Source organism: Saccopteryx leptura, chromosome 12 (genome assembly GCF_036850995.1).
Source record: "Saccopteryx leptura isolate mSacLep1 chromosome 12, mSacLep1_pri_phased_curated, whole genome shotgun sequence".
Lineage (NCBI taxonomy): Eukaryota > Metazoa > Chordata > Mammalia > Chiroptera > Emballonuridae > Saccopteryx > Saccopteryx leptura.
In genome coordinates this window covers 44886698-44900182 of record NC_089514.1, presented here as the reverse complement: position 1 = coordinate 44900182, position 13485 = coordinate 44886698, and the positions used below count along the sequence as shown (strand labels likewise).

At 40.7% G+C, this 13485-nt stretch overlaps 1 protein-coding gene across 2 annotated transcripts in view; it reads left to right on the top strand.

Moving 5' to 3' along the window:
* Positions 1–13485, top strand: part of GSAP (gamma-secretase activating protein) — a 153696-nt gene that overhangs the window by 47842 nt on the left and 92369 nt on the right. For both annotated transcript variants that reach the window (XM_066354451.1, XM_066354450.1), the window contains exons 2-3: positions 9478–9554; positions 11111–11167. Coding sequence is in view for 1 of the 2 variants with exons in the window: in XM_066354450.1 (XP_066210547.1) it covers positions 9478–9554; positions 11111–11167 (134 nt within the window). In the remaining variant the exon portion in view is untranslated. The remainder of the gene's footprint in view (positions 1–9477; positions 9555–11110; positions 11168–13485) is intronic.

Genomic DNA, 13485 nt, shown 5'->3' with positions numbered 1-13485 from the left:
CGCTGCCCCTCCCCTTTGCTTCCTCCTTTCTGAATGGCCTTTCATGCTGTTTGGGGCTGGAGAGCTTTTTGGAGTTGGGTCAACTGGCTTTACGCTAGGCTTGTGCTGGACGGAGGGAGTGACCCTCCACCTAGCTATGGCCGCCTCGGTATTGGAGAATGACTCAGGTCAGGTATTCTTCTTCCTGTCACTGTTTGTGTCCCTGTGCCTTGATCTCCCCACTCTCCTCATGCAAGACCAGTTCTCTCAGCCTTCCTCACCCCTGGAGCCCAAGGCAAGTGGGTGTCAGCAATATTTTCTGTGCTGGCCCTGTATGGCTTCAACTTCTTCGCCAGCCATTTCCCACAGACAGAAATCCTGCTCTTCTCCCCTCTCAATGCTGTCAGGCTGTCTCCAGTCTCTGGGTCTCTAGGCTGGGGCTCCGGTCCTGGGACTGAGGACCCCCATCACTCAAGGTCTCTTTCCCCGCAATGAGAAACCTTCTGGACCCTCAGCCATCCCTCGCTCCTGGGAGCAGGGGAAGCCCCACCGCATCTCCACACTTCCTATCAGTCTCGGTGTAGTTTCTTCTGTTCTCCTTGGTTTTCGAGTTCTGTTCTTTTAGTCCAAAGTTGGTTTTTCACAGTGATTGTTTTTAAATTAATTTGTAATTCAGTTTGGTCCTGTGAGGTGGCAGTTTGTATGTCTGCCTACTCCACTGCCATCTTGGAATCAACATCCCTTTGATTTTATTTATAGTTTTCACCTATATATATTTTTCCATAAGGAAAATATAATTTCATTGTTTGTGAATTTTAAATGAATGAAAGCATACTATATATATTCTTTTTGCTTTTTTTCTTCTCAATGTTGTGAAATTTCTCCATGTTGACTGCTGTAGCTTTAGGTCATTAACTTTCACTGTTATCTAGTATTGTGTTGGGTGACTATACAACAATATGCTGAGCGTGGCGTGTGCTGTGTAGATCCTCCTTTCAAGGCAGGATTACCCCAGTTGCTGGAATTGCGGTCAGCAGAGAGTCTTCAGCTATCAGGCATTGCTTTGACAAAGGGCTATCTGGCCTTTTGGATATGGCCTACTTCTAATTAGGGTCTGTTGTTTTTTTTTAAGCTCTCTTTTTAAAAAATTAACTGGCCCTGGCCAGCAGCTCAGTGGATAGAGTGTTGGCCAGTGTGCTGACATCCTGGTGTGATCCCTGGTCAGAATACACATGAAAAGCTTCTTCCCCTCAACCCTTCCCCCTTCTTTCTCTCTCTTCCCTTGTCACAGCCAGTGAGTCCATTGGTTCCAGGGACCACTGAGGTTTATTCCAGCATCGGCCCCAGACGGGGCTTGCTGAATGGATCCAGGTCAGGATACATGCAGGGTCTGCCTCTCTATCTCCTCTCCTCTCACTTAAAAAAAAATTAATTGACTTTAGAGAGTTAGAGAAAGGAAGGGAGAGAGACAGAGAAGCATTCGTTTGTTGTTCCACTTAGTGGCTTCCCATATATGCTCTTAGTGGAGATGGAATCTGCAACCTTGGTATTTTGGGAGGACATTCTAACCTACTGAGCTAACCTGCCAGGATCCTAATTAGGGTTTGAGGTGAGATATAAAATCTTAGCCATTCTGACTCAACATGGACAACTTTAATAATCTATTTTAGTTCTAGAGCTTCCCAGATGGAGGACCCTGAGGTTGCCTAAAGCTGCTGGCACTGCATTACAGCTTGACTGCTCCTGCTGCCTCGTCCTGCCTCCTTCTCCTTCCTCCTGCAGGCCCCCTCCCTAATAGACATCCGGGTTCTAAACTGCCTCAGGGTCATTTCTAGAGAACGCCACTTTTCATTTTTTTTTTTTGGTTGGTGACATTGGGAGGTTTCTGGGATACGCCATTACAGCCAGTGCTTCCACTGACCTTGCACATGCCGCCCCCACACAGCTGCACGAGGTTTTCTAGGGTGGACGTCTAACACTGGAGTTGCTGAGTCATTGGCTAGGCACATCTTATGTTTCCTGGGTGGTGCTAAACTATTTTCCAAAGTAGGTGAGCTTAATATACCCCCAATTTATAGATTAGAAATGTTTTTGATACTCTATATCAGTGGTAGTCAACCTGATCCCTACCACCCAGTAGTGAGCATTCCAGCTTTCATGGTGGGTGGTAGCAGAGCAACCAAAGTATAAATAAAAAGATAGATTTAACTATAGTAACTTGTTTTATAAAGATTTATTCTGCCAAACTTGTGAAAATCTGACGTAAAGTACTTGGTAAGTAATTATTATTATATGCTTTAACTTGCTGTAACTCTGCTTTATAAATTTTTTAAAGTAAAGTTACTTCCCTACTTTATAAATCACCATTACTGTGGAACCAGTGGGCAGTTAGAAAATTTTACTACTAACAGAGATACAAAAGTGGGCAATAGGTACAAAATGGTTGACTACCCCTGCTCTATATCATCACAAGCTCTCAATATTTCCAGATTTAATTTTTTTTGTAAAGTGGTGGACCTAAATGTTATTTCACTGGCCTGAGGTTGAGTATATATATTTATTGTTCATTTGAGCTCCTCCTATAATGAGATGTCTGTCATTATTTTGTCCACTTTTCTATTGTGTCTTAGGGTTCTTTATGTATTCTGGATTCTAGTCCTTTATTCATCATATTTTTTCTCATTTTTTTTTTTTTTTTTTTTTTTTTTTTTTTTTGTTTTTGATGGTGCCTTTGGAAAAAGATTTTAATGTAGTCTAATTTATGAGTCTTTTCCTTCATGGTTTATGCTTTTTGGGATCCTCCCCGATTCAGAAGTCATGAAGACATTTTAATATTAACTCCTAAAAGCTTTATAGATTTGCTCTTCATGTTTTGTTTTAATCCATATGGACATTTATTTTTGTGTGTGATATGATGTAGGAATGCAATTTTATTGTCTGCCATATGTAATGCAGTGGCTGAGGCCAGGCTGGTTCACATTGGATTTGGGCAAATGGTAGAGAAATTGTGGAGCTGGAAAGCATTGGGCTATTTCGTTTAATAAAGTCTCAGAACAGCGGACAGGCACACAGGCATGAGAAATGCCTCTCAGGCAAACAAACAACAAAATGGCCACTCACAGTGACAGGCATGCAGTCCGCACATCGCAGTCCCCCTGAGCGCAAGCGCCCGTAGCCTTATATGGGCCATACATACATGGCACTGCCACGTGCTCATGCACTAATTAGGCAGAGGGCTTGCAGCTGTTAACCAGCAAGCATGCCTAACACAGCTGCCCCACACTCCACCCCATTAGGATTGCTTACTTCACCATCTACATGACAGGAAACAGACTACAGCAACAACAAGAGTTACACAATAATTAAAAAGGTGCCCTTCACAATGTCTACCTGAGCACTCTGCCCCATGTGTCACCTGGAGGCCAACCTCTAACTCCCTACCCTGTGGTAGGTAGGAGAGTCTGTATAGTCCTGGGCTGTGTCCATGGAAACTGTAAAGCAGGGGTCCCCAAACTTTTTACACAGGGGGCCAGTTCACTGTCCCTCAGACCATTGGAGGGCCAGACTATAAAAAAACTATGAACAAATCCTTATGCACACTGCACATATCTTATTTTAAAGTAAGAAAACAAAATGGGAACAAATACAATATTTAAAATAAAGAACAAGTAAATTTAAATCAACAAGCTGACCAGTATTTCAATGGGAACTATGCTCCTGTCACTGACCACCAATGAAAGAGGTGCCCCTTCCGGAAGTGCAGCGGGGGCCGGATAAATGGCCTCAGGGGGCCGCATGTGGCCCGCGGGCCGTAGTTTGGGGACCCCTGCCGTAAAGTGTCCTTGGTGCACCTCTGCACCTGGATGAGAACCCGTGCAAGGGGGCCTCCACAGGTGCCGTGGGGCTCCCCCCCATCAGGGTGTCTCACAGGACTGTCCACGAGCGACATGCCCATCCATCAAAAGAGCTGTTGTACCCCTCTGGTCACAGTCCAAGAGTCAGTCCACGATAGACAGCCCAGCTGTCTGTACAGATCACCAAGGTAAAGGTCCATTACAGGTACTAGCCACACAGCTCTTTATTATGGACCTCAGCACCTTTCCATAGTGTGCTATCACCACAAGCCCCATCCAACCCCCTCAGCAAGCTCACAGGGCCTGGCGGGGTCAAACACATTCAAGGCTTGTGTTGCCTTAACAGTTCTCTTAGCTGCTGCTGCTGTAAAAAAAAGCACCTATTACCTTCTAATGCCAACACCTGCTGCACATTAGAAGGAGACCAGTGGATTGCCAATTTCACATGGGGCCTCTGGCCTCTGCCCATCCCCGTTGAGCGGATCCCTTGCCCCCCTATTCATACTGGGACGATGGGTCTTGGGGATCCTGCAACCTGAATGCCTGCCATTTTCCTGGCAGATGCTGGGACCAACCACTTCCCCCCACCATTTCAGCAGCTGGAACCTCTATTCTGATGCAAACTTCTGCCAAAGCTCCAGTAAGACTTTAATAGGCTTGCCATATAATTTCTCCCTATCTGCACCTGCCACAATCAAATCTACCCACACTGTGTTATGATAACCTTTACAGACTCACTTCTCCTGTTAGGGCTGCATGGCAGCAGCCCTCACAGTCTTAACGGTCCATCTCGGTTCTAGGGAGCATGATGCCATCCACCCCTATGTCCCGCAGCCACACCAAGCAGGCTGCCAGGGGTATGATGGGTTTCTGCCTGAATTTCACCCCCGACTCCGTCAGCTCTGCTTGGCTGCAGGGCCAGACCACGGAGTGCTCCACTATCTGGGGAGGAGGCTGTGGCTGCCCCTGAGGGACTCTTGGCTGCTGGGTCTTTACCTTCTTGGTGACCACCAGCTGGGCCCTGAGTCTGCAGATGGCAGTTGCAGCTTGAACTTTCCCCTCAGAAGAGTCAGAAATGCCTGCTTTCACTGACTTAGAGCTGCTCCACTGACATGGAGGCTGCTCCATCTCCCGTGCCTGTTTTGGCTCCTACAGCTGCCGGCTCTTGGCCTGAAACTGACTCTCGAGCTTCTGAACCTGCAGTTGTTTCACCAACAGCCTTAGCTGCCAATGTTCAGCTTCCAGGGCAAACTGCAACTTGTAAACCTGCAATTCCTTCTCCAGAGACTGCTCCAGTTCCAGGTGTCATTAATGCTCAGCCTGCACCTCACACTGCAACTCTTGGACCCAGTCAGCCTCCTCCAGCACTCACTCCATATCACGAAGTAGTTGCCGCTCAATATGCAGCTCATCCTGGAGTTTTTGACCTCGCTCAGCTTCTCACACAGGGCTCTTGGTTTCTTCTTGCAGGATTGCAAAAAACACCCAGCCCACAGTCTCCAACAGGAGAGCCACCGGAACAGCCACTCCTCTATTCCACCCCTCAAAGGTGTCAGTGGCTCCATACTGATCTGCTCCAAATCCTGCCGACTACACCAGATATAATGCCTGTGGCTGAGGCCAGGCAGGTTCACATTGGATTCGGGCAGATGGTAGAGAAACTTTGGAGCCAGAAAGGGTTGGGCTATTCTGTTTAATAAAGTCTCACAACAGTAGACCAGCACACAGGCAGGGGAAACCACCTCTCAGGAAAACAGACAACAAAATGGCCCCTTACAGTGGCAGGCAGGCAACTCGCCATCGGTAATCCCCCTGAGCACAAGCACCCATAGCCTTCTATAGGCTATGCACACATGGCACTGCCACACACTCAAGCACTGATCAGGCAAAGGGCTTGCAGCCATTAACTAGCGAGCAAACCTAACACAGCTGCCCCATACCATAATAATAACTAATTGTTGTAGTATCACTAACCACATAGCCATGTCACTTTTCATTGACAGCAAAGCCGCTTTGGTCACACGTCAAGTTCCCATATACGTATAGGTCTCTTTGTCTGGTTTCTTAATCATTCCTTGTTTCCTGTTTTCTTGGCACTCTTTCCTTTTCCCTTTTCCTTTCCTACCTCCCCCCTTCACTTTTCTCATTTTCATCTTTTTTTTATTGCTTCTTCACTTATTACCCCGTCTTTGCCTTTTTTCATTTTAGTTATCACTAAGAAAACAGCTGTATTAGGCTTGCTTGCTTGCACTTTGCATGATTAGTGTGAGCACGTGTGTATAGTCTGTGTAAGGCTATGAGTGCTTTGACTCAGGGGGATTGCAGATTGCTTGCCTGCCACTGTGAGGGGCCATTTTGCTGTTCGTTTGCCTGCTGCCATGAGAAGTGGCTTTCCCCTGCCTCTTTGGTTCCCTGTTGTTGGGGGACAGAAATGGCCCAATGCTTTCTGGCTCCACAGTTCCTCTACTGTCTGCCCGAATCCAATGTGAACCCACCCGACTTTGGCCAGTGGCATTACATTCATAATATGAGTTTGAAATCACATAATGATGTTTACTTCATAAGTTTAGGAATTATAATATCTGGTCATGTTGAGCCTGGGGATTTATGTGAATTATTTGCAGAATATAAATGTCATAGGTATAATTATATTTTGGCCCCTTTTAATCTGTGTGTTAGGAATTAGTTCAAATTTTTATATAAGGTTTTGAGGTCCCCCCATTCCCACCCTTGGATAGTCACTGGAAAGACAAGAAATACTTTGTTTTCTGATTTTTGTCTCATAGTGGTTGGAAACAAAATTTACACATTTGACAAACATCTTCCTATAAAGTGCAATCACTTATGTTTAGCGAAGACTGGATTGCAATGGATGACAGTATCTGGCAAACCACCTTCTATTTTACATGAGCTATGACTCGCCAACACCGTCAATATCTAGGTACTCTCCTTTTCTTTAGTAGGTTTATTTAGGCAAGTATCTTATCTCTCCAAATGCTACATATTTTTTCTTCAGGAGCACAGAGTACACTGAACTGTAAATTTAAACCTCATTTCCTCATTTGAAATTGCGAAACTTCCTCCTGTGGACTTTGCAGTGGTGAACTACTGGGAGAACAGTCAGGATGAATAAGCAAAGAGGGTATTGAAGAATTATTTTCTTCTTTAAAATTTTTTTTTAGGTAAGAGGAGGGCAGACTTCTGCATGTGTCCTGACTGGGATCCACCTGGCAACCCCATCTGGGGCCAGTGTTCGAGTACCAAGCTATTTTTAGCACCTGAAGCTGATGTGCTCCGACCAACAGAGCTATCTTCAGCACCCAGGGCCACACTGGAACCAGTTGAGCTACTGGCTATGGGAGGGGAAGATGGAGAGAAGAGGGAGAAGGAGGGGGAGAGAAGCAGACTGTTGCTTCTCCTGTGTGCCCTGACCAGGAATTGAACCTGGGCGTTCATATGCCAGGCCGATGCTCTATCCACTGAGCAACTGCCCAGGGCTGAAGTGTTCTTTTAAAAGGGTGTGTGTCTAAAACGTGAGCAACTAACCTGGGAGGAAGGGCTGATGGGCTAATGGTGTGTTGTGAGTCTCTGGTCTCTGGATTTCCCACAAAGCCCTATTTGTCTAACTCACATGCCCTTCAGATAAGAACCATGTACATAACTGTGGGTTTATTTGAACTGCAGTTATTACTACCTAGCAGACCCACAGAGGCATTCTTTTTATGATTTCTTACAACTGTCTACCATGGTTACATTATAAGCTGGTCCTTAGCTATGCTAGCTAATGAATAATTGTTTAGTATATGGAGTGAAAAAAAGTAGGCTTACAGTTGTTCATATGGAAAATAATACAATAATAAATTCCTTTTTGTGTACTCACAACTGTAAACCTACTTTTGCCCATCCCTGTATATTAGAAATATGTAGTTTAGTAATTCTCAACTCTGGATACATATTAGAATCCCCCGGGGAACTTAAAAACACATACACCAGAGACTGGGCCCCCCACCAGCCCAATAAAATCAGAGTATTTTGGAGTCTTGGAGATCCATGTTTTTTTGCAAGTTCTCCTGAGATTCTGATGCAGCCAGAGTTGAGAACTACTGGTTTAATGAGATAAGCACACATCATTTGTTGTGATATGTACTTTTTTTTTTTAGTGATCTGAAAATAGATGTGCTTTTTCAAGGAAAATGGATTTTCTTAGCAATATTTTTTTGTAAAGGAGTTTCTTATCTTAGCCGAAACCTTTTAAGTGTTCTTTTGAAAAAGTCTCTCCCAGAATCCTTATAATCTTGAAAGAAAAAAAAAGTACTTCTCAAAATATTGACACGTGCATTCCAGAAGTTTTGAGCCGTGTGCAGGATGAAGGAAACTCACTGAAATTCTTTTTAGAGGTTTACAAAATCTACCCTAAAGGATTTTCCAGTAATTATCCATTTTCCCATTGTAAGCATGGTACAGGAAACACCATTTTCTAGGTTGGAGTTTAAGTCTGTGCCACTTTTTTCATGTATGATACTGGCCAAGTATCTTAACCTCATTCAAACTCAATTGTTTTATCATTACAATGGTCCTGTAATACTATACCTTACATAGTGTGGATGAGATAGAAATGAGAAGTCTGAAAATTGTGAAGTGCTATTTAGCAGCAAGCTAATTGAATCATATTCTTCTTCTAAGATGCCAAGTGATTAATCTTTATTATTTTAATCAGTGGGAAATGTGACAGCTCAGTATACATGGAAAAGTATATATACCATACATAAAAATACTTGCCCTCTTTCTTTGTCTTGCCCCCAGAAGATTTCCACAACTTCCTCCTGTCAGGAGTAGGGAAAAGAGATCACAGGATGATTCCTAAATTCTCAGAGAAACCTATTCTTTGACTCTCCAGCTCCAGTGTAGGGGTCCAGCTAACCAATTATCTTTATTTTTTATCTTGTTTTTCCCTTTTATTTTTTAAATGTTTTTAAAAATATTTTTAAAGACTTTATTCATTTTAGAGAAAGAGAGAGAGAGAAAGGGGGAGGAGCAGGTCCCATCAACTCATATATATATATATATATGCCTTGACCAGGCAAGTCTGGGGTTTCGGACCAGTGACCTCAGCATTCCAGGTCACCTTTTGCTTACTATCACAGTAAGTGAGAAAAAGCTTGACTGTTACTTGCTTTTTCAGCTTTTTGCTTTAATCTGCTACTCAGCTCTGCTGAGTTCCTGACAGGATCCACCAGGAAGCCGTACCAACTCTAAATTTCTATACCCCTAATAAATAACACACATAAAGCAAAAGCTAGTGGATACTTAAAATGTATAACATACATGCAGAAAAACACATGGGACATGAGTGTACAGCTCAGTGAGTTATTACAAAGTGAGCCTATCAGTGTATACAATATTTCCAGCACCTCCGAAAGCTCCCTTGAAATAACCCCAATCACTACTCCTTTCCTCTTCCCTGAAGGTCACTACTATTCTGACCTCTAATTTAGTAGATTAGTTTTGCCTGGTTTTAAACTCTATATAATGGAATTGTCAGTATATATTCTTCAGTACTCGGCTTTTCACTAATATTATATTTGTTAGATATGTTCTTAAATATAGCCTGCTAAGTATTAACTGGCTATTACTATCTTTTCAGGTGTTTTAGAGAATAATTATGAGAGCTTACGTGTACTAAATGTTGAAAGAAATGGAAGTATAATCTATACCTATAAGGTATGTCTATATCTTTCTTTTTTCATTGTGGTCAAACATATGTAGCATAAAATTTACTATTTTAACCATTTATATTCTCTTTTTACAGAATTTTATGCTCTATCTTATTAAGGGGTAACAACTCTTGTTTGTATTTCGCCTTTAACATATGACTTTTTTTTATTTTGTGAGGTTGAATAGGGTGATTTAAATTCAGTCTTCTCTTTTATATTTTTTATTTAATTTTAAAAAGACTTTATTTTTTTATTGATTTAGAGAGAGAGAGAGAAAGTTGGGGGAGGAGCAGGAAACATCAACTTATAGTAGTTGTAGTTGCTTCTCATATGTGCCTTGACTAGGAAAGCCGGGAGTTTTGAACCAGCGACCTCAGCATTCCAGGTTGACGCTTTATCTACTGTACACCACAGGTCAGGCAGTCTTCTCTTTTTTAAATGAAATAAAACTGTGCATAATGACTGATACAGCACTCATTTTTTTTAGAATGAATGAACAGTTTTATTTTCTCAAGGAAAAATGCCAAGTAGAAGATGTTTAAACTTAATGTTAAATTTTTATCTCTGAGAAAATGTCAAATATGATTATGCTACATCAGAGGTAGTCAACTTTTTGTACCTACCGCCCACTTTTGTATCTCTGTTAGTAGTAAAATTTTATAACTGCCCACCGGTTCCACAGTAATGGTGATTTATAAAGTAGGGAAGTAACTTTACTTTATAAAATTTATAAAGCAGAGTTACATCAAGTTAAAGCATATAATAATAATTACTTACCAAGTACTTTATGTTGGATTTTCACTAAGTTTGGCAGAATAAATCTTTATAAAACAAGTTACTATAGTTAAATCTATCTTTTTATTTATACTTTGGTTGCTCCGCTACCGCCCACCATGAAAGCTGGAACGCCCACTAGTGGGCGGTAGGGACCAGGTTGACTACCACTGTGCTACATGATCTGTTTAGATTTAGAATTTTTGAGGCATTATTATTTAACAATATGTTTTCAATGTTATGTTCTAAGGAAAGAGAATTTAACTTGACCGAGAACTTTATTATATGTAGTAGATAAACACAAAAGAATTATTTCAGTGGCCTGTCTGCTTTGCACAGTTGTGTCACTGTAAATTTATTATTATTATTATTATTTGTTTTGCTTAAGAAAGTTATTCTTTTAAGTTGTATCTATAAGTATGCTGCATTTAAGACACCCTATGATTCAAAAAGTTTCACTTATAAGAATGCATGGTCTTGATCTAGTCACCCCCAATATCCATCATATATATTCTCTTAAATAAATGAAAGTACAAAGGGATTTGCCCTTTCACCATGCTCAGTCCCTGCTGACAGTGTCCCCGACGCTCACTGAGCTGTACATTCTTAAGCTATTTTGTCCTTTGCGCCCAGATGATGAGCGGGTCCTTTTCTCACATGCACAGCTTGCTGCCTTTAGATGCTCATTGCTAATTTTGATTGAATTATTACAGGTTTGTTTTAAAACTTGTAACATCCTAACATTCTAAGCAATGACATTTAATAAATATCTGGTTAATTTTTTTTCAGGATGGTAAGGGAAATGTCTTCTTTGGATTATATGATTGTCAAACCAGACAAAATGAGGTAAAAAAAAAAATCACCACATTACTCATTGACTACTTTACTGCTTTTAGAGTTGTCAACTTCTTTCTGCCTCCTTTTCTCTAGATACAAATTTTATTTTATTTTTTTTTAATTTAGATTTTATTTCATTGCCTTTCTTCTCTTCTCCCTTTAACTTCTCTTGGAATCATTTTATATATATATATAATTTTATATATTTTTATTTTTTAAGTGCAAGGACTTGTAACCAAAACATTGGCTGATGATTTTGGTGAAGATTTTGAGGTTTAAGTAAAATGGGCTCAAACCAATTACCTGGTATTCTGTAGGATTGGAGGGAGTCTAATACCCTCCCCAAGAATTGTGCATATCCAAAGCTTAGGAAGTCACAATAAGCTCTGGTTCTGACTTCTGCTTCAGCTTTACCTTCACTATTCTTTCTTCTCAAAGATCCAGGCATACAACCTAGTCTGCTTTTCTATTCTCTCTTTTTTTAAAGATTTTATTTATTCATTTTAGAGAGGAGGGAGAGAGAAAGAAAGAGAAAAGGGGGAGGAGCAGAAAGTATCAACTCCCATATGTGCTTTGACCAGGCAAGCCCAGGGTTTTGAACCAGCGACCTGAGTGTTCCAGGTCGACACTGAGCCACCACAGGTCAGGCCTAGTCTGCTTTTCTTAATTTCCCTCCAAGCCACTCACATAAGTCATTAGATGATGTGACAGGCTTGTCTAATACTTGGGGCAAAGGGGAGGGAGTCATTGTGTGCCTATGTAAAAACAATTTACAGATATTAAGGGATTAAGATGTCTAAAAATATACACTGTCACCAAAGCTTCTCCAAACACGTTGCCACATGAAAAAAGCAAGTCAGGATAATGCTTTCCATTAATGTTTTAAAAATTGCAAGAAAACTATGCAACAACTTTGGGTGATGGGTATGCAACAGAATTGAATGACAAGATAACCTGGACATGTTTTCTTTGAATATATGTACCCTGATTTATTGATGTCACCCCATTAAAATTAATAAAAATTTATTTATTAAAAAAAAAGAAAACTATGCAACATATGCACATAAATATATATTAAAAACTCATTTTAAAGGCTCCAGAAGGCTAAAAAGCAAATTACCAACATGTTTCATTTTGGAATGGAATTGGGACTCGCTGAGCATAATGAAAAGCTTTGACTTTTTATGTGGTAGTGTCTGCATGTTTTAAATACTGAGTCTATGCTCATGTGATATTGTATAATTAAAAAGATAAAACACTAGATATTAAGTGTATACATCCATGATTCTTCTTATTTACAATTTAGAATTCCTTAATCAGAACAAGAGTCAAGGGAAACTAAAATTTCTCACATTAATCCAGAGCCTTTTTATTCTTAGTTCTTATTCAAAATTTACTTTCTCGAATCAAGTGTTTTCTGACTTCCCAGCATTTTTTTTTTATCCACTCTGGCTGTAGGATTGTAGTGTGTTCTCGGTGCTTTTCCTGTCTGCAGGTGCTAATTATCTTCTTAATACTTCTATTTAGTGTTTCTCCCATTCTGTCCTGACATCTAAGACTCTGTCTTTTCTTATCCTCTGAGTGTACTTTGTATGTTTGCCTAATATAAGTGATTGTCCCCAGTTCCTCAATCTGTGTCTCACATCCTCCTTCTGCATGACTGTTTTTATTTTCTTTACTATTCAGGGAAATGGAATCTTGCAACATTTCAAACAGCAACAAGACAATAAAAAATAAAGATTAAACAGGGATAGAAGATTGCTTTGCCAATGCACTAAATAGGAGAGTCCTGTAAGAGATGTATTTGTGACAGCCTTTTACACATAGCTAGTGATATCATGCTATATAATTTGATTAAAACTTTACTTACCTCAATAATTTTAGTAACTGACATTTGAGTGCTTATTATGTGGGGCAGACATTGTATTAAGTACTTCATATGGCTTATCTCTTTTGATCCTTCTAAAAATTCGTAAGATAGGTATTAGGATTCCTGTTTTACTGATGGAGGATAAAGAAGTTGAGTAACTTGTCCAAAGCCACATAGTTAGCAAGTGACAGAGTCAGGATTAAAACCTGGGTCTAGTTTGGCTGCAAGGTTTGTGCTCTTAATCGCTACGCTCTGTTGCTTCATGGCCAAGTTTCAGTGCCAAACATGGCCTACAGTAGCACTTTTTTTACTTAAAAAATAATCAGAAACTTATTAGTATGATTAAACTGGTTCGTTGACAGTTCTGTAGTAAAATGTTTGCCACAACGATACTTGATAGACAGCTAAATGGGCATTTGTATTTATAAAATTGTTATTCAGTATGAAACTCCAAATG